At 51.7% G+C, this 21,608-nt stretch overlaps 9 protein-coding genes across 9 annotated transcripts; 7 read left to right on the forward strand and 2 right to left on the reverse strand.

Annotated features, from left to right (window-relative positions):
- Positions 1-329: 329 nt before the first annotated feature.
- On the forward strand, positions 330-2,427 carry PENARI_c007G10045 (translation initiation factor eIF2 subunit gamma; the record flags this gene model as incomplete). Its single annotated transcript, XM_022631149.1, has 8 exons — positions 330-594; positions 758-779; positions 834-1,059; positions 1,129-1,139; positions 1,224-1,254; positions 1,319-1,469; positions 1,531-2,335; positions 2,397-2,427. 8 exons carry the CDS (start codon positions 330-332, stop codon positions 2,425-2,427), a joined length of 1,542 nt encoding a protein of 513 aa, XP_022489334.1.
- A 1,066-nt stretch (positions 2,428-3,493) lies between these two features.
- On the forward strand, positions 3,494-5,044 carry PENARI_c007G06086 (zinc metalloprotease; the record flags this gene model as incomplete). The annotated part of the gene is made up of 3 exons (XM_022630963.1): positions 3,494-3,508; positions 3,633-3,815; positions 3,872-5,044. The coding sequence occupies 3 exons, from the start codon at positions 3,494-3,496 to the stop codon at positions 5,042-5,044; spliced, it is 1,371 nt and encodes a 456-aa protein (XP_022488889.1).
- Positions 5,045-5,331: 287 nt separating this feature from the next.
- PENARI_c007G06039 (uncharacterized protein) lies at positions 5,332-5,859 on the reverse strand (the record flags this gene model as incomplete). Its single annotated transcript, XM_022630961.1, has 1 exon — positions 5,332-5,859. The coding sequence occupies one exon, from the start codon at positions 5,857-5,859 to the stop codon at positions 5,332-5,334; it is 528 nt and encodes a 175-aa protein (XP_022489194.1).
- Positions 5,860-6,358: 499 nt separating this feature from the next.
- On the forward strand, positions 6,359-6,898 carry PENARI_c007G04292 (mitochondrial 54S ribosomal protein bL34m; the record flags this gene model as incomplete). Its single annotated transcript, XM_022630881.1, has 2 exons — positions 6,359-6,435; positions 6,544-6,898. The coding sequence occupies 2 exons, from the start codon at positions 6,359-6,361 to the stop codon at positions 6,896-6,898; spliced, it is 432 nt and encodes a 143-aa protein (XP_022489115.1).
- Positions 6,899-7,361: 463 nt separating this feature from the next.
- On the reverse strand, positions 7,362-10,601 carry PENARI_c007G00631 (putative zinc metalloprotease; the record flags this gene model as incomplete). The annotated part of the gene is made up of 3 exons (XM_022630703.1): positions 7,362-7,523; positions 7,577-9,648; positions 9,707-10,601. 3 exons carry the CDS (start codon positions 10,599-10,601, stop codon positions 7,362-7,364), a joined length of 3,129 nt encoding a protein of 1,042 aa, XP_022488970.1.
- A 734-nt stretch (positions 10,602-11,335) lies between these two features.
- PENARI_c007G01388 (uncharacterized protein) lies at positions 11,336-13,946 on the forward strand (the record flags this gene model as incomplete). Its single annotated transcript, XM_022630739.1, has 3 exons — positions 11,336-11,494; positions 11,560-13,079; positions 13,133-13,946. The coding sequence occupies 3 exons, from the start codon at positions 11,336-11,338 to the stop codon at positions 13,944-13,946; spliced, it is 2,493 nt and encodes an 830-aa protein (XP_022489158.1).
- A 229-nt stretch (positions 13,947-14,175) lies between these two features.
- On the forward strand, positions 14,176-15,699 carry PENARI_c007G06745 (WD repeat WDR12/YTM1 family ribosome biogenesis protein; the record flags this gene model as incomplete). Its single annotated transcript, XM_022631000.1, has 2 exons — positions 14,176-14,302; positions 14,360-15,699. 2 exons carry the CDS (start codon positions 14,176-14,178, stop codon positions 15,697-15,699), a joined length of 1,467 nt encoding a protein of 488 aa, XP_022489005.1.
- A 1,235-nt stretch (positions 15,700-16,934) lies between these two features.
- On the forward strand, positions 16,935-18,171 carry PENARI_c007G03150 (uncharacterized protein; the record flags this gene model as incomplete). The annotated part of the gene is made up of 8 exons (XM_022630826.1): positions 16,935-17,045; positions 17,107-17,184; positions 17,252-17,268; positions 17,331-17,434; positions 17,485-17,565; positions 17,629-17,692; positions 17,748-17,911; positions 17,996-18,171. 8 exons carry the CDS (start codon positions 16,935-16,937, stop codon positions 18,169-18,171), a joined length of 795 nt encoding a protein of 264 aa, XP_022489368.1.
- A 696-nt stretch (positions 18,172-18,867) lies between these two features.
- PENARI_c007G07166 (DEAD/DEAH box helicase) lies at positions 18,868-20,953 on the forward strand (the record flags this gene model as incomplete). Its single annotated transcript, XM_022631017.1, has 2 exons — positions 18,868-19,052; positions 19,111-20,953. 2 exons carry the CDS (start codon positions 18,868-18,870, stop codon positions 20,951-20,953), a joined length of 2,028 nt encoding a protein of 675 aa, XP_022489035.1.
- Between the last annotated feature and the right edge of the window lie 655 nt (positions 20,954-21,608).

The following is a 21,608-nucleotide window of genomic DNA, read 5'->3' on the forward strand; positions in this document are numbered from 1 at the left end:
TTGACGCATTAGAAACATAGAAATAAGTTCTCTACTGTAACCTTTCCCTGCACCACCTTATTTTGGAATTTCTCCAAGTCCACAATTAATTTAGCAAACTACAAACTACATACCATATAAAATAAAAACAGAAATACAATCAAACATTGATGCTATACAAGTGTAGAATATCTTGCCATCTAGACACCGCCCGAGTGGCTCTCCACTACACACAATCCCCCCCACCTACATTCTTTCATCAGTATCGGAAGCAATTTTCACCCGACCACCTTCCACCCTCCACCTTTTCCTCTCCCTTTCGCGAATCGATTTTTTTCTCTTTCGCAATCATGGCTACCAACGGCGATTTCTCCGACGAGGGGTCCCAGCCCGGCTCGCCTTTGCTCGACGCCCACAACGCCCGCGGCGAGGTCGAGGACCAAGAACCTCTTGAGGAGAAGCCCGTCAAGTCCGCGATGAAGAAGCCCTCTGCTCCTGCTCCCCAGCATGTGCGCCCAGAACTCCCCGAGCAGCCCGAGCCCTCGACCCTCGATCTGTCCAAGTTGACTCCTTTGTCGCCTGAGATCATTTGCAGACAAGCCACTCAGAACATCGGTATGTGATCGCTGGATTGTGACTGCGTTTCGACCTTCTTTGTTGGAAGGCATTTTTGCGGGCAACGGATGACTCCCAGCGGAACTGGTTCTGCGCTCCAAAATGCATACTCTGTGAATTTGTTTTTTTCCGGGCACCAGATTGACTAACCGGATTTTTATAGGTACTATCGGTCACGTCGCTCAGTTAGATCCCTTCTTCCGACCTTTTCTTCCTCCGAGTTACTAATATTTTTCTAGCGGTAAATCGACTGTCGTCAAGGCTATTTCGGAGGTGCAAACTGTTCGTTTCAAGAACGAGCTTGAGCGCAATATTACGATTAAGCTCGGTTACGCCAACGCGAAGATTTACAAGTGTGACAGCCCCGAATGCCCCCGGCCGACATGCTACAAGAGTTTCAAGAGTGAGAAGGAGGTCGATCCTCCTTGTGAGCGCGATGGATGTACAGGTCGTTATCGTTTGTTGGTACGTTTCTCGTCCCTTTGCCCGATTTCAGGGCTTTCTCTGCTGATAGCAAGCTAACATTCGATATAGCGTCATCTCAGGTACATTGAACTCCCGATCCGCCCATCAGGCTCGATTTAGGGTCCTTCTGCGTCGAACATAAGCTAACATTTGGTTCCCCATAGTTTCGTGGATTGCCCCGGTCACGATATTCTCGTTAGTCTCCACCTTTTATGGATTCCCTGTTCTTTGAGATTTGAGTCTAACCCAATCTTTGCAGATGAGCACTATGCTTTCCGGTGCCGCCGTTATGGACGCCGCTCTCCTCCTGATCGCCGGAAACGAAACTTGCCCTCAACCCCAGACTTCGGAGCACTTGGCTGCTATTGAGATCATGAAACTCAGCCACATCGTTATTCTCCAGAACAAGGGTATCTATCCCATCTCAATCTCGATTTATGCCTCTATTCATTTTCTAACGCATTCTTCTAGTCGATCTTATGCGCGAAGAAGGTGCGCTCGAGCACTACCAGTCGATCCTCAAGTTCATTCGTGGTACCGTCGCCGATGGCTCCCCCATTATTCCCATCTCCGCTCAGTTGAAGTACAACATCGATGCCGTCAACGAGGCCCTTGTCAACACCATCCCCATTCCTCCCCGTAACTTCGAGGCTTCTCCCCACATGATGATCATTCGTTCCTTCGATGTCAACAAGCCCGGTGCCGAGATCGACGAGCTGAAGGGTGGTGTTGCTGGTGGTTCCATCCTGACCGGTGTCGTAAAGCTGAACGACGAGATTGAGATCCGTCCCGGTCTTGTCACCAAGGACGAGCAGGGCAAGATCCAGTGCCGTCCCATCTTCTCCCGCATTGTCTCCCTCTTCGCCGAGCACAACGACCTCAAGTTCGCCGTTCCCGGTGGTCTTATCGGTGTCGGTACCCGTGTCGACCCCACGCTTTGCCGTGCCGATCGTCTCGTCGGTTTCGTTTTGGGTCACCGTGGCCGTCTCCCTGCTATCTACACTGAGATCGAGGTCAACTACTTCCTGCTCCGCCGCCTTCTCGGTGTCAAGACTGCCGACGGCAAGCAGGCCAAGGTTGCCAAGCTCGCCAAGAACGAGGTTCTCATGGTCAACATTGGCTCTACTGCCACCGGTGCTAAGGTGCTCGGTGTCAAGGCTGATGCCGCTAAGCTCAGCTTGACCAGCCCCGCTTGCACGGAAGTTGGCGAGAAGATCGCCATCTCTCGCAGAATTGAGAAGCACTGGCGTCTCATTGGATGGGCCAACATTGTTGCGTAAGTTCTACAGGCCTGATAATACTTGGATGACATATGCTGACTATCTATTTCTCTGCAGTGGTAACACCCTTGAGCCCGTTCAGCAGTAAAGCAATTCTTTGAATGATGTCCCAGTTCGAAATGGGGAGGTTCAGGGAAAGAGGTCTGTTACGTCGAGGAAAATACGCAAATCAAAATCCTGCTACATCTTCGACCGACGGTCTCTCCGCCCGCCAACCCTCGAACACGAGTCTTGCGATTTACGATCATAGATCGCAGAAAATTTTACGGTCATGACGAATCGGAAAAAGTAAACACATGATATACCTGATTCCCCTGGCAGATAGAGAGAGGACGGGAGAGGAGACATGCATCCCTGCATTGTCGCCACCTTATCAGATTGCCTGCTTCACGCATGTCTGCTGCCATGTTTAAATGACGACAGCATGACAGAGGGCTGGTCTGCAGGATGGAAGACTACCAGGATGCAGGTGAAGTCAGCGAATGAGAGATGTGTTTTGTTTTGTTTTCGAGGGAGTTGTTTTCAAGAGGTTTCCTGTTCATTGCTCTTTTTGTGGCTGCATCGTCGGATCTTGTGTAGATAAGGACCTATATAGGTCTGTGATCAAAAATGTAGGAGGAAGTCATGATTATGACAATTAAGGAGCTTTGCATGTTCAATGTGTTCTTGTTCTCCTGTTCGAGATATAAAAGTAGGGCTAGGTCTTGATCGATGTGGTGTAGATTGAAAGCGGGCTGTATATATATAATTGCGTCCAACAAGCCACCAACGTTCATGACCAATAAGTCGATTTTGAAATACAATCTAAACAAATTGGAACAAAGGCACATAGCAATAGTCTCAGAGTTATGCAAGAACGAAATGAGAAGCATAAAAGCGAGAGCATTCGGATATACATATAGTGAACAAGAGCAAACACCTGTCTACTTGGAGATAGTATATTTCACTTGAAACAAAAAGCCCTTGTAAGATATCACATAATTACTCTTTACAAGACACTCGAATAGTCTACCCAACTAGTTAGTATACGTGGTAGGACTCTCCAGGGCCGGGGGCCTGCAGGACGAGATCTGACTAAGGCCCGCAACAACAAAGTAACTTCTGTCCTTTTAAGACAAAGCAACTTCCTCTTTTCGCCTTGCGCGACTTCAATCATGTATATTCTCGAGGTGAGTTGACTACAGAATGTCATATATCTCCTGACATTGCCCTTCATCGCGTGAAATGTTCTTCAATATGTTTCTCGAACTACTTTCGTAGTGCACTATGACCTTGCTAATCACTTGCTTCCAGCAACTGGCGCGCCTTCTCGATCGCCCGCTCTTTCCATGGAAGAACGTGCTTGTGGGCTTCTCCCTAGGCCAGTTCGTCCTGGAGGGCCTTCTTTCGCTCCGTCAATACAAGATTCTGCAACGAACTAAGCCTCCCCAGGTTCTCGCAGGGGAGGTCACCCAAAAGGTCTATGACCAAAGTCAGGTATGAATGTGACAACCACTGATTATAGACAAAAGCTCATTGGAATATCAAAATAGGCATACGGTCGCGCAAAGGCCAAGTTCGGTCTATTCTCCGGTCTCTACGGTCAAATCCAAAACCTCGCATTCATCTACGGCGATGTCCTCCCCAAGCTCTGGGGCGTTAGCGGCCTGCTGCTGGCGCGGTACCTCCCCGATCGGTTTCAAGGCGAAATCTGTCAAACTCTGGTCTTCTTCTTCGGTTTCAACATTCTAAGCACTGTCCTCTCGCTGCCCGTCTCGTACTACAACACCTTTGTGCTCGAGGAGAAGTTCGGCTTCAACAAGCAGACACTCAAGCTTTGGATCACGGATATGCTTAAGGGTCAGATGCTCGGAGTTGTTCTTGGAGCTCCCATCATCACCGGTGTGCTCAAGATCGTCCAGAAATTCGATACCTCGTTCTACTACTACCTCTGGCTGTTTGGAGTCTTCCTCCAGGTGTTCGCCATTACCATCTACCCGATTGCAATTTTGCCTCTGTTTAACAAGCTCTCGCCTCTTCAGCCTGGTGAACTCAAGACTGGTGTCGAGAAGCTGGCTGAGAAGCTCAACTTCCCTCTTTCCGAGCTCCATGTTATTGACGGTAGCAAGCGCAGTGCCCACAGCAACGCCTACTTCTACGGTCTGCCATGGAAGAAGCACATTGTCATCTACGATACCCTGATTGAGAAGACTGAGGCCGAGGAAGTCGTTGCTGTTCTCGGCCACGAGCTTGGTCACTGGAGTCTGAGCCACACTACTAAGCTCTTCGGTATTGCCCAGTTCCACATGTTCTACATCTTCGCTCTGTTCTCCGTCTTTGTCAACAACAAGTCACTCTACCAGTCCTTTGGGTTTGTCAACCAGCAGCCCATCATGATTGGCTTCCTGCTGTTCTCCGATGCCCTGGCCCCCATGGACGCCGTCGTCAAGCTCCTTATGAACATTCTCAGCCGGAAGTTCGAGTTCGAAGCCGATGAGTTTGCTCAGAAGCTTGGATACTCTGACAAGCTCGCTTCTTCGCTTCTCAAGCTCCAGATCCAGAATCTGAGCACCATGGACGCTGACCCGCTCTATGCCAGCTACCACTACTCGCACCCCATCCTCACTGAGCGGCTCGCTGCGCTTGGCTGGAAGGGCGGCAAGGTCACTAGCAGCAAGGAGGAGGACAGTGAGACGCCCGTCAAGGCAGCTGACCGCGAGCTGTAAAGCAGGCGTGTGAGATCTCTATTTCTTTTCTTCCGGTCTACAGTGTCAGTTGAAGCAGTTATTTCTAGTCTCAACAAGTCAAAATCGAGGCTTGGAATATCCCATCTATTGAATTGAAGCAATCCCTCTAAACTCTCCATAAAATTTTGTCCAGACATGAGATGCAAGATACTTTTGTACTTTTAAATCCAAGCCCAGCCCAGAATGATAAATATAACAAAAAAAAAAAAAGAAAAGTACTCCGACCCAATGCATCAACGCCCACAACCAAACAGGTATATACCCACTCACTCAGAATCCTCCTCGACCTCAACCTCAACATTAGCCTTAGCCTTAGCCTTATTCTTCTTCTCAGCCATCCGTCTCTCCTTCTTCTTCCTCTTGCGCTCCTCCTTATCAATCCCAGCCTCCTGTTCCGCAAATGCCTCAGCCTCAGTTTCAAACTGGGCATCGTTCATCTCAAGATCATTGCCCTCATCCTGCTCCTGCTCCTGCTTGTTCGGCACAACACCAGCCGCAACATCCAGATATTCCTCGCCGGGGTTCTGCTTGGCAACAGTCAAATCGCGACCCAGGTGTTCGCCAGATAGACCTGCTTGCACGCGCTTCAGGTTGTGCAGGATCAGGTTTGGTGCTGCAGCTGTCGTGCGCGAGACGGGGCCGTGCTCGCTGATGCTAGCGTTCGGTTGCAGTGATGGGTCTGTGGCTGCGCGGTCCAGGTAAGCCGCTAGGAAATCATGCGCGGCTGACTGGCTGATTGTTGTGGTGCTTTGCACTGTTGTTGGGGGGAGGGTGGAGGGGCCGTTGGTTGCCATTACGGAGTGGTTTGTTCGCCGACAGGTGGGTTGGTGGCGGTTATAGAGGGGGTTTGCCCAGCGGTTGTTTGGAGGGAGCTGGAAGTCGGTGTTTCTGCCGAGTTGAGGGTGGTTTGCTCGCAGCGCAGGGAGTGGAATGGGCGACGGCGAGCAGTTCGCATCTTGAGATCAAAAAGTTTCGGAGAACGCTAGGCCCGATTAGGTAAGTATTCTTAAAGGGCATGCGATGCTTCAATTGCTTCAGTTCTTTGTGAAATTGCGTAGAAGAAAAAATTTAGCAAAAGAATACAATCAAATTTATAACTAAAATAACCCCCATATCAATATCGAGCCCAATAGCCCGGTACTGCAGACATACATCTCCAGGCGGGTCCGTGCCTCGGCGGCTCCGCGCTTAATTTTCTGTCCAACTTCCGACACCGCGTCTTGAAGGCCTCACATCCCCCAGCTCAAGCCCTCCCAACCCGCCTCAACCGCCTACCCCAAATCGGGCATTCAAATGTTCAGCCTCCGCACCGGGGCCCTGCCCCAGGCCATCCGGGCCTCCACGTCGACCATGCGAGCCCCAATGACCAGGTACGCAAAAGCAAACCCCAAACCGAACCATATAAACCCTCAATCATCCCAGACCAAGAAACCAAGAGACCGCATATAACTAACCCTCTCTTTCCCCCTCGGACACAGGTTCTCCCAAATCCCACAACAACCAACCACATCCGCCATCCTCACCTCCAGACCCTTCTCCCTCCTCTCAACCCCAACCCGCTTCCAACCATCAACACTCGGCTCCCGCCTTCCCTCGACACTCACAACATCCTTCTCGCCAATGTCATCACTCCGCGCTGGGACTGGCCAGGTCCCACAGCAGACTCGGTCGTTCTCGGCTAGTGCGTCGCTGGGCGTGCGCCGTGTTACTTTCCGGCCGTCGCGGCGGGTGCAGAAGCGTCGCCATGGGTATCTGGCGCGGAAGAAGGATCGGAATGGAAGGAAGACTCTTACGAGGAGGCTTATGAAGGGGCGGAAGGAGTTGAGTTGGTAATTTGGTAGTTTGTTTGGGTGGGGAAGGTTTATACCAATGTGTGCTGTGACGGATAGATTGGGATTCATTGTATCATTGTGTTAAGTTATTGGCCCGGGTTCATGGCCACGATGGAAGGGACATATAGAGGATTTACTGAATCCGGATTCTCGGGACTAATGGTTTTCATTGATGTCTTTTGAGATGGGGTTGGGGTTCAGACAGGACGACGTCGCGGGTCTTGTCTGGCGTGTACCATATTACCTCTGCAATATGAGTGTGAAACTTCCATATAGTTTGAATTTTCAGCTTTGTCTTTGTTTTGTTTTGCTTCTGGAGGTTACATGTACTTGGAAATGGGTCATGTTCTTGAGTATGAGAGTAGATTCGTCATGCCTTGTTTATCTAGAGTCTCTCGACACTCTGGTATATACGTGATCTACCCTCTAACTTTACCTGTAATGCATGGAATTCATGATGCATATCACTCCTCATCCTCACTGCCTTCCTCGCTGTCTTCATCATCTTCGTCATCTTCGTCTTCCTCTTCCTCATCGCCAGCCTTCAGACCATAGTCATCCTCGAATTCCTTCAGAGGTTGAACAGTAGGAGTGAAGCCTGAGGTTTCGAAGCCCTGCTTGATAGTCTAAGAATATATGTTAGCATATATAAGGCACAAATATAGAAGATATTACTCACCTCTTCCAAGACAGTCGCGCAGGTGACAACCAAGTTGGCCGTCTTAGGAGCAAACAGTGGCAGAATGATCTCACGAAGAGCACCCTTGATCTCATCGAGGGTGATACCGCGCACATTCTTAAGCATCTTCTCCTTGTAGTCACTAGGCAAGTTACGCACGACCTGGCGAATGAAACTGCCCTGAGCAGCACTAGCAGCAGTCATCTGCTCATTGGCAAAGTTAACCACAATGCTGCTAATGGCACCCTCGAGCATAAGCGGATCGAAAGGCGTAGCACCAGAAAGATGGTCTTCGACAATCTGCTTGCTGGACTCGAAGGCCTTGTGGGCATTGGGAGACCGGTACACATCAAAGTTGACAAAGCCAGTATCGATGTTGTAGCTGAAGTTGGTGCCGTATGCCAGACCAGTGCCACGAACTGCAACCCACAGGGGACCTTCGACGGCGTTCATGTACGAGATTGCAACCAACAGGGCGGGCAGCTTCGGGTGGTCGTACGAGTCCAGACCACGGCCGGTGGCGTAGGCAAAGGACGAGTCGACCGTTGGCATGGGGACGATGTAGGACTTGCCACCGATGTTCTTGCCTGCGTCGCTCAACCGCTCGCGTCGGACGGTGATGGGTCGCAGGTCAGTGCTGGTGCCCAGGGTTTCGGCAAAGGACTTCCAGGCCGAAACGGGGTTCTTGAGCTTCTCGAGGTCGGCAATGACAATGACACGGACGTTGTCGGGCTGGAAGAGAGAAGTGCGGATCTCCTCCATGCGGGCTACGACCTCTTCGGGATTTTCAGCGAGCAGGCGCTTGATGCGCTTGAGGTAGCGAGCCTTGACGAGAGTGGAACGAGCGCGGACAATTGATTCCTGGGCGTAGTGAACCATCACATGGGCTGCGGCGAGCATGTCATCGCCGCTGCGCTTGGAGTCGGGCACGTCGGCCAACAGGCGGGTGTTGATGGCACGAAGTCTCTCCACGTCGAAGATAGACTTCCAGGACAGCTCCTTCAGCCAGGCAATGGCGTTCTCGTACTTCTCCAGCTCGACTTGGAAGGACACGCGGAGCATCTCTGAGTTTCCAAGACCGCGGGCATTTTCCATCGAGTATCCAACAGTGTCTCTCTCCAGCTGGACCACGACTTGCTCAAAGTCGATTGTCTTGCCATCACGCTGGACGGGAACGTTGAAGAACGCTTCGGTGTAGATGGATAGCAAGGGACGCAGTTGAACGGGCACGGAGTCAGCAGAGATAAGGACCGCCAGCTGAACGAAGCTGCTGGGGGTGTGCTCGAAGTGGATGAAGAGGGATTGGTCAGACTTGTCGGCATCGACGACCTGTTGGATCTTGTTGTCAGGACGTCCAGCCTTCAAGGCAGCACCCGAGCGAGCTGTTGTCGTATCCATGAAGTGGATAGACTCAGTTCCAGGGATAGCAAACTTCTCCAAGAGCTCCTGAGGAATCTCCTTGTCGTTCTCTGCCTTGGCCTTTTCGAGCTTATCAGCAAGCTCCTTGAGGCCCTTCTCGCCAAGACGCTCCTTCTGCGCTGCGACTCGGGCCTCCTCGTCCTTCTTCAATGTCTCGGACATCTTGTGGGACGGCACACCTAAGATGGTAACATGGGCCGCATCGGAGATCCATTTCTTGATGAAATCACGCCACTGGTCCTGAGACCAGGTCTCCAGAGTGTCATACTCCTTGAGGGATGCAACATCCATCATGGTCGAGCCATCTCGCTTTCCAAACAGGAAGTCAGAGATGACGTACTCTGCGAACGAGGAGGCAGAGGTCTCTGTTGAGAACTTCCAGGTCCGGCGCTGACGATCAATGCACTCTTTGAGATATTTCATATCCAAATCTTTGCTCATGGCATCTTGGAGAATCTCAAAGAATCTCTTCTCAACCTTTTCTAGTTTTGCTGTCTCGACACTGGTCAGAGTGAAACGAATCTCCATGCTGGGATGGTCCTCAGTCGCATAGTACACGGCACTAGCGAGCTGCTCTTTCTCAACAATGATGTTCTCCAAAAGAGCAGCGGATGAGCCGGCGAGATACAAGAGAGATACATTGAGAGCTCCGGCTGTGCATTGTTAGTTTTGTCCAAGGGAAGCCATAAGGTAGAGCTTTGAAAAACATACATTGAATAGGGTCGGTGCAATCAGGTCCCATGAATCGGATCTCGATTTCACCAAAGTCTTCATCCTCCTCGGGGAATTCAACTTTCTTGATAACTGACTTCTCCAGATAAGGAGCCTGTACGGAGTCCACCCAAGGTCTCTTGAAAGGCGCCTCTGGGCTAGGAATAACATCCAAGATTGTGTCTTCGAATTTGTCCAGAATATCGAGCATGTTCTTCTGATCGACTTCTCCGGTAATGATCAGGCATAGGTTCTTGGGCTGATACATCTCGCGATGGAACTCGCGAATCCGCTCCGCAGACAAGACACGCAGCTGTTCCATCATGCCTCCAGTCTCGTAACGGAAGCCATTACCCTCCGGATAAGTCAACCGCCGGGCCGCCAGGTCAATTAATTCAGCTGCATTGTTCTGCACGCCCTGCATCTCGGAGTACACAACACCGGCATCATTTCCAGTGCCATCGACATGGAAAACTTCGGTATAGCAACCTTCGTCGGTCAAAGTGGGAGCAATGACATGCTCAAGGTAGACTGGCAGGATACGCGCAAAGCCTTCCCAGCCTGCGGTATCCAGCGTATAGGCCGTGTGATCCGTAGCTGTCCAGGCGTTGGTACTGGAGTATACACGGGTAGCCAACTTGTCCAGGAATCCCTTGTAGCGGTAGTTACGGGATCCCATGAAGCACAGGTGCTCCAGGGTGTGAGGGGCACCGGAGTCATCGTGGATCTCAGTGGCAAGCACAAAGTAGCCATTCACCTTAGGACCGGGCTGGTCGATGACGACCACCCTCATGCCGGTGCGCTGTGATTCATACTGGGTGAACTCGCTCGGCGAGTAGTCTGGTTTGAACTGCTGGAGCAGTTTGAAGTGACTGTTTTGCACCGACGGCGACATATTGATCAATGGGGCAGGCCCAGTGAAGATATTTCGCCGGAAGCTTGACAGTCTAAAGGATTTCGTCAGCAAGTTTCATCTCAAGGAGGATTGGGTCTCATCGCCAGCGCATCCACAGCGAGGAACATTCTGATACCGAGCCCGAAACTCAAAGGCCAGAAAGGGTTTGAGCAGATTGAGATGATGAGAACGAAAGTAACCGTATACATCCTCTTCATAGCAACCTCTTATACCGTGAAAGGTCATGCCCACCTGGTCAGGGTTTCTACTATCACATCCCGCCGAGGAGAGACATAAAATGGAGGGGCAGATAGAAAATTGGGGTATCAGATGGCCCCTCCATGAACAACAAAGAGACAGCAAAGACTAAGACTCACAGAAACCAAGTATTTGCCCGACGCAGGCGTAAAAATCGAGACACGATGAGTGTGTTCAGAATGTGTGCTGGACCCAGGCGGAGTTTGCGTCCCGTTCCTTACAAAGCGAGCTCGGTGTTGGAGATTTATGGAACAGTCACTCGGAGTATCAAAATTAGGAATTATATGTCATATCCAGATAGTATCTTGAATCTCTTCTCTTCTTTCCGAACGCGAATATACAGAATGTAATCAAACGTGGGGCGGTGACGCCCAAGGTCACGGGTTGTTGACAGCTAAGCTCTTTGCCTCTACACTTCATTCCAACCAGCACCTTTTCCTCGATTCGCTCGTATCCAAACTCAAACCATTGGCGCCATGACCGGGAATGCCGGAGATGAGGAGATGTGCCAGGCGGTGCTGGGCTTCGTCGCCGAGGGCACGTACCCCGAGGAGAAGGTGGTTGCTGGCAAGTTCCCGGCAGCTGCCCTCGCCAGAGAGCTGGAGCTTATATCCAAGGCTCGTGAGCAGGTAGAAGTACGAAGCTCCAGTTATTCTTTTGCTGATCACGGTTACTGACCTGCTCTGTTGTACCCGGTTAGAACGAGATCAGCTCCCTGAGTCGCGAGAACACCTTTGACGCCGACGACTGGATTATCCAAGCGAAACAACTTCATGCAGACATAGAACGATCCAGATTAACTGCGCGCGAGATTGTCGCCCAGCATGAGCATACCAATCCCCTACAAGCCAAGGTTGAAGACGCAAAGGCGAAGGTCGCATTGGTAGAGACGGAGATAGCCTTCAACGAGGCCGTCGCAGGCACTCTGGAGGAGGTACAGCGGCTGTGTCAGCGGTTGGAAAGTGGCCGTGCTGCCCTCGGAAATGGCCAGATCACGACCGCCATTGAGCAACTGGAGTCTACCGACGCGGCTGTTGGGAATGATTCTTTCTTTACCAATACAAATGTGATGGGCATACTCACCGGAGAGATGGCACAGCTGCGATCCGAGATTATCGAAGCGCTTTATATGCGCTGGGCAGACCAGCTGAAAATCGACCGACAGAACCGCGAATTCCAGGTCTCCAAGGCGGATGCAACTGCTCTTGAGGACACTATCGCGTCACTTGCCCGGATGGATATCCTTACATCTGCCAACCAGAAGTTCCAGAAGGACTTTTTCTCTGCAATTCTCAATCCAATCTTGCTGCCTCGCCCTGATGGTACCAGCCATGGAGTTATGGTGACGGAGACTAGCATTCGCATTGATCCCAAGGCCGCAAAAGCAACCGTGTCAGAGACGTTGGATCGTCTTTCCAGCGTTTTGGGTCATTTGCGACAGAACCTACCTACTGTGGTATCTGCGGCTCTCCCGGAGTCTTTTATTCCAAGCATCGCTTCAAAGGCGATCTCGGAGTGGCTATCTTCTGCCATCCCCACCGAACTAGGTGGTCTTGCAGATTTCGAGAAACTTCTGGACGATGTCCTGCAATTCACCCAGACCATTGAGTCTTGGGGTTGGACTGGCCAGGAAGAACTGGTCTCATGGGTTAACCAGGCCCCACGCTTGTGGTTGACTCGGCGTCGGGTCGACTCACTCGATAGTGTCCGGAAAGTCCTCGCTGCTAGCCAGGGCACAACCAAACAGGTCGAACGTGTCGAAAAAGAAAAAGTTTCTCAGACTGATGGGGCCCTCCTGGAAAATGCCGTCAATGATGACTGGGATGCGGACTGGGATGATGATAAAGATGACACCTCTGTGAAAGCAGATGCATCAAAATCCCAAGAAGTAGAGGAAGACGTTAGTGCGTGGGGCCTTGATGATGACGAGACTCAAGATGAGCCCAACCCAGAGGCAGCTGTATCCACAGAAGATGATGACGCGGATGATGCCTGGGGCTGGGCTGATGAGGATGAAGATGCCCAGAAAGCTGACACTGAGCCTTCTAAACCACATAATACCTCCGCAACGAAAGAAGCAGACGCAAGGAACATAGCCGGGTCTTCGTCGCCTAAGGAAGTTACCCTGAAGGAAGTGTTTACCATTACCGATATTCCAGAGTCGGTTCTCAGGGTGGTTCAGCAGCAAATCACTGATTCAAAGGATATCTCGCAGCCCGCGTAAGTCATGCCTGAAAATTACTACACCTCCGCCTAAGCTAATGGGATATCAGACATGCCAATTCCCGCGTTGCCTCTTCTGGGAATGGTCTCTTGGCTCTTCCGACCCTCATCCTCGCCATGTTCAAAGCTACATCATCGACATTCTACTCGATGAAACTTAGTTCAGGACAGATGTATCTTTACAACGACAGTCTGTACCTTGCAGATGCGATCCGGAGGTTGGTCGAGGAGCATGATCTCTCCAGGCTTCAGTCCGATGTTGAGGCTTTGGAGAAATTCGGAAAGCTTGCTTATAGCAAAGAGATGCAGACCCAGCGCACGATTGTTACCGATCTGCTGGATGGAGCTCAAGGATTTGGACAATGCTCCGAACAACCATTCCAGTCAAACTGTGAGAACTCTGTTAGTGCTACCGTTGACCGAATTCGCGATGTCTATAAGGAATGGCAGCCCATTCTGTCACACTCTGCTCTGCTCCAGTCTGTTGGATCACTCTTGTCTACAGTGATAAACAAGGTTGTCATAGATATCGAGGATCTGGGCGATATCTCAGAGGATCAGTCTCGGCAACTGGTCTCTTTCTGCAACCAAATCTCGAAGCTTGAAGACTTGTTTAGGCCCGAGACTGGTGATGCTGAGGCTTTGCCTGTCACAGCAATCTACGTCCCAAGCTGGCTTCGCTTCCAATATCTGGTCAACATCCTGGAGAGCTCGCTTGCCGACATCAAGTTCCTCTGGATTGAAGGAGAGCTGGGCCTGGAATTCTCCGCCGAGGAGGTGATTGACCTGATTGAGGCATTGTTTGCTGAATCTGACTACCGGCGACGAGCTATCGCGGAGATTCGAAGAGCTCCCAGAGGATAGATGTCAAATGTATAGACAAGCAATTTATTCTTTAGAATCTATCTATATGAATTTATTCACAGAAACTATGTTAGTACTGTATTGCATCTAGTAAACGAGGCCTATCTCCGCGCTCTGCGCAAGTGTGCCGCACGGGTCACCGTATTTTTTCTTCGCCCGTCGAAAATGCGACTGCCACCAGAAAAGATTCCATCTCCAACAACAGCACCAATTAGGACTCGATTTCACCATGAGTGAAGATCAAATCATGTCAGGAGCCTCTGAGGCTGCGCAAAGACAAGTTCGAGTGCAGCTCACCAGTCAGCAGGAGGATATTGCTCTGCCTGAGAGCACCGGCCCAATTCTCGTTCCTACAGGTAAGTTGATGTCGACCAAAAAGTAACAGCCACAGTACTGACTTTCCTTCTGTACAGGTCTTCGCCGTTATGCGCTGTCGACATTGGTAAACAACCTTCTCTCGAGCGAGAAGCCGATCCCATTTGAGTTTTTGATCAACGGAACTTTTCTGCGGACCTCGATTGACGAATATCTGGTCGACAATGGTATCTCTGCTGAGACAACCCTCGAGATTGAATACGTTAGGGCTTTGATCCCTCCCCTGCACATCGCCTCTTTCCAGCACGACGACTGGGTCAGCTCCACTGACGTCCTTTCCACCACTTCACCTGCTGCATCATGGGCATCAGGCGCAACGGTCAAGAAGGGCCAAGAGAGAATTCTTTCCGGAAGTTACGACGGTCTCCTTCGCATCTGGAACATGTCATCCGAGACCATTGCGACATCCCCTGCTGCCACCGAGGGCGGCCACACTGCCTCCATCAAAGCCGCCAAGTTCGTTTCCCCGAACCAGATTGCTTCGGCAGGTCTTGATCGCACGGTCCGATTGTGGAAGTATACCGAGGATGAGGGTGGCTTCGCTGGAAAGATCGCTCCCCAGCTGGAGCTGTACGGTCACAAGTCTGGGATCGAGTCACTAGCTGTACATGCGCAGTCCAACCGCCTGTTGACGGGCTCGTCAGACCACACTGTCGGATTCTGGTCAACCAAGAAGGCCGACGCACCTGCCGCACCAGAGAACTTGCTTCCCTCTAACGCTCGCAACTCGAAGCGCCGCAAGCTGAACTCGTCTGTTAGCACCGCCCAGCGCGGCCCTCTGAATCTGTTGTCGGGACACACAGCACCCGTCTCTGCCGCCATATTTGACGCAAAGGATGCCACAGTTGGTTACTCTGCCTCCTGGGACCACTCTCTGCGCACCTGGGATTTGGTCACTGGCGGTCTAGTTGACACCCGTACCACTTCACACTCGCTTCTCTCGCTCGAGCACCTCCCCGAACTCAACCTCCTGGCTGCAGGTACTGCCGCCCGTCATATTACCCTGATTGATCCTCGCGCATCTGCCACAACTGTGGCAGCTATGACTCTCCGTGGCCACACCAACGCCGTTGTGAGCTTGGCTCGTGACCCCCACAGCACATATGGTCTCATTAGTGGCAGCCACGACGGCACATGTCGCATCTGGGATATCAGGTCTACCAAGACTGACAAGGAAGGTGTTGTTGGTGAGAGTGTCTACTCTATTACGCGGAAGAGCCTCGAGGAGGAGGGCAAGGCCGACAGCAAGCGTGTTGGTGGTGAAGGTGTCAAGGTGTTCAGCGTGTGCTGGGACAAGACGATTGGAATTGTCAGCGCTGGTGAGGACAAGCGGATCCAGATCAACCGCGGAGAGGGTGTCTTGTCTTCAAAGGCATGAAGTTGCACATATGGGCCTGGCGTTTAACACTTGGTTGAGGGCAAAAGTTGAGAATCTACCTAGATACATATTACTTTTTTTACTGTTCCGTCTTCACGTTGATTCTAGCTCGAAACCGGATGTATATCTACTTGCAAAAATACAGTTTCTACGATCCTAAGTATTGTCGAGCATTTCTTTTGTTCACACTAGGTTCATTTCTAGCCTATAATACATCCAGAGAGGTGTGCCATTCACATACAATTCAACCTGGCAAAAACCAAGTGCCAGGTATCAAGAAAACGCCAGTTCCATGCCCCTCACACAAAAGAGCGTGAGACTATTCTAAAAGCACACAAGTGAACGAGCTACCGTCCAATTTATAGCCTCCGCTCCATGCGGTTCAACCGGACAGGAGTTTTGATCTGTTAAAAATCCATTAGCCACAATCCACCTTCAAAGCAAGCCAATAGACAATGCAACGAGAGATAACTCACTTGAGTCCGTGTCCGCTGTCCCCTCACAGGCAAGCCCAGTGCGTGACGTCGGCCGCGGTATGTTCCAGTCTCTTTCAGACGCTTAATATCATTGAGGACCTCTCTGCGCAAGTCATTCTCAATCTTCATTTCCGATAGCACGGCGGTCAAATCAAGGACCTGCTTGTTGGCCAGCTCGCCGACGCGGCAGGTTGGGTGGATGTTGAAGCGGGACAGGAGGCGGGAGGAGCTGTTGTTGCCGATTCCGAAGAATGTCTCGAGGGATTTCTGTTTTGTGCAAGCATTGAATGTTAGTCGAGGCTCCATTGGGTCGAGATCGTGGTGACGCTGCGGGCGCATGAGGGTTGTCTTGCCTTGAGGAGGTTCCGCTCGGGGAAGTTAACGCCCAGGATGAAGACCTGGAGAGATTGTTAGTGAGACATCCATGTGTGCTGTCGATGTCCCCGACTTACCATCTTGACGTATTTTGGCTGGCTGCTGTCTTGACTTTGGGATGGAGTCCGTTTGCTCGTTGCTCTCGAACTTCCGGGAGAAATCATCCGGCATCAATGTTTTTCCGGGGACAATTCGCAAGTCAGGCTGTGTATTTGCATTGCATAATTCTGTATTTAATGTAATAAACTCTATCCCACCAGCTATTTATTAACGGCTGAATTGAAAATTACATGTTTGGAAGTGGAGTTCTCCGCACGCCATTGCAAGCTGGCCTCCTCTACTTCTCCCTTCTTCAGTCCCCCAAAGCAGTGACAATTAGCAATCATGTATTTCCGGAACTTATTCCTGTCTCTTTTTGTCGTCTTCGCTGTCGGCTTCGCGCTGGTCCAGGCTGAGGAGTCCAAGGAGCCCCGTGGCCCCAAGGTCACTAGCAAGGTGATTACTTTACCCTTATGCATTTGACCGGCTCGATGAAACAATCTGACTGGTGGTTTAGGTCTACTTTGACATCCAGCATGGAGAGGAGCCTCTTGGCCGCATTGTGTTCGGCTTGTACGGCAAGACCGTCCCCGAGGTTCGTTAAGCTACATCCCATGAAACTGGCAATTGAGGATTTATCGCTGACGTCGTTCTTGATATAGACCGCTGAGAACTTCCGGTATGGATTGCTGGTTGCGCCAACGCTTTCAATGTTCCTGTTTAAGCTGACCACGCTTTTAGCGCTCTGGCTACCGGCGAGAAGGGCTTTGGTTACCAGGATTCTACCTTCCACCGTGTTATCAAGGACTTCATGATTCAGGGTGGTGACTTCACCAAGGGCGATGGTATGTTATCTCTAACCTGGGCTGAGGCGCATGATGCTAAGTGCATACAGGCACTGGTGGCAAGTCGATCTACGGCAACAAGTTCAAGGATGAGAACTTCAAACTCCGCCACACCAAGAAAGGTCTCCTGAGTAAGCATTATATTCAATCATTTCATCAATCAGTGAATGTTTCGGATATCTGACCGTTCCTAGGCATGGCCAACGCCGGCAAGGACACCAATGGCTCCCAGTTCTTCATCACCACCGCCATCACCTCGTTCGTATCCCGTTATTACTACCCATTATGTGATCCGTGGCTGACAAGTTACTAGTTGGCTCGATGGACGTCACGTCGTCTTCGGAGAGGTCCTTGAGGGCTACGAGATCGTTGACAAGATCCAGAACGTTCCCAAGCTCCCCGGTGACAAGCCCAAGGAAGCTGTCAAGATCGTCAAGAGCGGTGAGCTCCCCGTGGAGCAAGAGACTGAGGACAAAGGTAGCCGTGATGAGCTGTAGATAGGTGACTGTCTGCGCTGTTTCCTCCGCTGCTGGTTGGTGGCTGATGATGCTGGATTTTAAGAAATCGACCAAGAGCCGGTCACCGAGCCGGTCACCGAGGCTCCCGAGATCGTCAAGACATCTTATTCACTTCAGCCGCTGGTGATTTTCTTCGTTCTGGTTGCTATTGTGGGTGTCTGGATTGCCCGCCGGCGCAGCCAGCAGCAACAGCAGGAGAAAGAGCACTATGATGCGTAAGAGTTGAATGTATACTTTCCCCAAATGGGCTGTTGAGTATCTCATGTTACATCTTTCATTAAGTTACAAAAATAACCAGAAGTAGAGGAACTAGAGTTGTTATACTTCTTGCACTCTTAAATGACCAGTCAGCTCCGTTTTCTTAGTCAGACACGCCCGGACCCAACCAACTGGCAAGTAAAAAATAAGAAATTTTTTTCGTGGCGGTCAGTACTTGGTCAGTACCTGGGCGGTACAGCGGTTGTCAGCCAAAACTGAGGTTCCTCATGGGTACCAACGCCTCCCGTTTCGTCTCATTACCTCACAGTACGGTACTGCGACACTCTCCAACTGACGATTTGCCTCCTTCCCACACACTTCAGTTCTCTCTATCCCTTTTTTTCCACTCTCCTCTCTTTTCTTCTAGAGTTCTTTAGATTTGGGAGATTTGCATTTATCAGTTTCTTGATTCCTTGTTTGCCCACTCCATCTTTTTTTTTAGGTGGAACACGCAAACCCCGATCTTTTCACCGTCCTTCTCGCAGTGAAGGTATCTTTGAACGTGATCCTTTTTTTCTGCAAGTATCTTTCTGAGATTGCTTGCGTCCTGTCATCTTCTCGGTGAACCAGAAAAAAAAACTGTTCGCATCTCTTCTTCCCTCTTTGCACTCCACCTTCTGACCTGAGTCCTTGCCACAGACATTTTCAACCGCAAAAATGGCCGACGGTCTGCAGATGGGAAACCTTTCCCTCAACGAGTCCCAGCACGCCCCCGCCGGTAACGCTCCTGGCGCTGGCCGTGCCGCCTACATTCCTCCACACCTCCGCCAGCGTGGTCCCGGTCCTGCTCCTGCCAACGTGGATCCCGCTGCTGCTCCCGCCGGCGGCTTTGGTGGCCCTCGGTACAGTCTCCCAAATCAAACCCCCATGAATTGTCGCTAATATGAGTGGCTTCTCTAGTGGTCCCCCCGGTGGAAAATGGGCTAATGCTAACGCCCCCGACTTCAGCCCTCGCGGTCCCGCTAATGGTAAATCACCCAACATGCCGAACCCAATCGGTCAACTTCAACCCTTCGATCCCCAAGCTTACGGACATCCAGGATCCTCTTATGGTGGCGGCAACTACAGTGGTGGTGGTGCTCCGCAAGTCCGTGGCTCTGGCGATGGCCAGTGGCGCGACGGCAAGCACATTCCCGGTCCCGCCAACGCCCGCGTGGAGCGTGAGCTGTTCGGTGTTCCCAACGACCCCTCCAAGCAGCAGACTGGTATCAACTTTGCCAACTACGATGACATTCCCGTTGAGGCCTCCGGTAACGACGTCCCCGAGCCCGTTACTCAGTTCACCAACCCCCCTCTGGACGACCACCTGATCTCCAACATTAAGCTCGCCAGCTATGTTATCCCCACCCCTGTCCAGAAGTACTCTGTCCCCATTGTCATGGGTGGCCGTGATCTCATGGCTTGTGCCCAGACCGGTTCCGGAAAGACTGGTGGTTTCCTTTTCCCTATCCTCTCTCAGGCTTTCAAGAACGGTCCCTCCGCTACCCCTACTTCTGCGGGTGGTCAGTACAGCTACGGCCGTCAGCGCAAGGCTTACCCTACTTCCCTCATTCTTGCTCCTACTCGTGAGCTTGTCTCCCAGATCTTCGATGAGGCCCGCAAGTTTGCTTACCGCTCTTGGGTCCGCCCCTGTGTCGTGTACGGTGGTGCCGACATCGGTTCCCAGCTTCGCCAGATTGAGCGTGGCTGCGATCTTCTCGTTGCTACTCCCGGTCGTCTCGTCGATTTGATTGAGCGTGGCCGTATCTCCCTCGCTAACATCAAGTACCTTGTTCTTGACGAGGCTGACCGTATGTTGGACATGGGTTTCGAGCCCCAGATTCGCCGTATCGTTGAGGGTGAGGATATGCCTCTGGTCCAGGACCGCCAGACTCTCATGTTCTCGGCCACCTTCCCCCGCGACATCCAGATGCTTGCTCGCGACTTCCTCAAGGACTACATTTTCTTGTCCGTCGGTCGTGTCGGATCTACCTCTGAGAACATTACCCAGAAGGTCGAGTACGTCGAGGACGCTGACAAGCGCTCCGTCCTCCTGGACATCCTCCACACTCACGGCAGCACTGGTCTGACCCTCATCTTCGTGGAGACTAAGCGTATGGCCGACTCCCTCTCCGACTTCCTCATCAACCAGCGTTTCCCCGCTACCGCCATTCACGGCGACCGCACCCAGCGCGAGCGTGAGCGTGCTCTGGAGCTCTTCCGTAACGGCCGTTGCCCCATCCTGGTTGCCACTGCTGTTGCTGCCCGTGGTCTCGATATCCCCAACGTGACCCACGTCATCAACTACGATCTGCCCACCGACATTGATGACTACGTCCACCGTATCGGTCGTACCGGTCGTGCTGGTAACACCGGTATCGCCACTGCCTTCTTCAACCGTGGCAACCGCGGTGTTGTCCGTGACCTACTCGAGCTCCTCAAGGAGGCCCATCAGGAGGTTCCCTCTTTCCTGGAGAGCATTGCTCGCGAGGGCAGCGGCTTCAGTGGCCGTGGTGGACGCGGTGGTGGCCGTGGCCGTGGCTCCAACGCCACTCGTGACGTGCGTCGCGTTCCCGGTGGTATGGGTATGGGCGGTGGCTTCGGCGGCGGCTCTGGTTACGGCGGTGCTGCCGGTGGTTCTACTCCCTCCTACGGTGGTAGCTATGGCGGTGCTGCTCCCTCCTACGGCGGCGGCGGCGGCTACGGCGGTGGTGGTAGCTACGGCAACCCCTCCGGCTCCTCCGGCCCCTCTTCCTGGTGGTAAATCGGTCGTGGTCTTTTGACGAGGCCGCCGGGTCTGATTGGCTCCATTGCTTTATTTTCTTTTGTCTCTCGTTGACGGATACGATCAGAACGAGTCCCTGAGTATCTCTTTTTTCCTCTCTTGCTATCTCTCAGGGACGGCTTTGTCATGACCGCTACGACTTTCCTATGCTTGTTTTAGAGTCATTTTCTCCATGTTTGCGCATGTTTCTTTAATCCTGTTACCTCTGTTGTGTTCCTTATGCCCATCTTACTTGTTCTATACCAGGCTATAAAAAAGCCTGGTCTAGAGGTGGGGCATTGGCGCAGTCGGATTGCCTGTTGCTTTCGAGCAAACCGTGATCGGCACTGCATGAACATCATAGATCGCGTTGTCTCTTTATCTTTTCCCATGTCCGCTCTCGTCAGATACCCCTTATGTTCGAGCGTTCCCAGCAGGGGACACGTTCGAGTGACGCGCGTGCGCCGAGCGGAGAATGCCGGCTTTTCACCCTCTCGAAAAGTTCTCTCTTTCTCTTTGCATCCTTCTCGGTGTTTGTTATGGCTGCATTATGTGCAGCATAGACTTTTTACAGCGTCGGTATCTCATGGCGGACATTTCTTTCCAGTTGCTGCCTTCGTGCGTTCTGCGGTTTCCTTTTTCCAAAAAAATATGT

This window comes from Penicillium arizonense (assembly GCF_001773325.1).
Source record: "Penicillium arizonense strain CBS 141311 chromosome Unknown PENARI_contig007, whole genome shotgun sequence".
NCBI lineage: Eukaryota > Fungi > Ascomycota > Eurotiomycetes > Eurotiales > Aspergillaceae > Penicillium > Penicillium arizonense.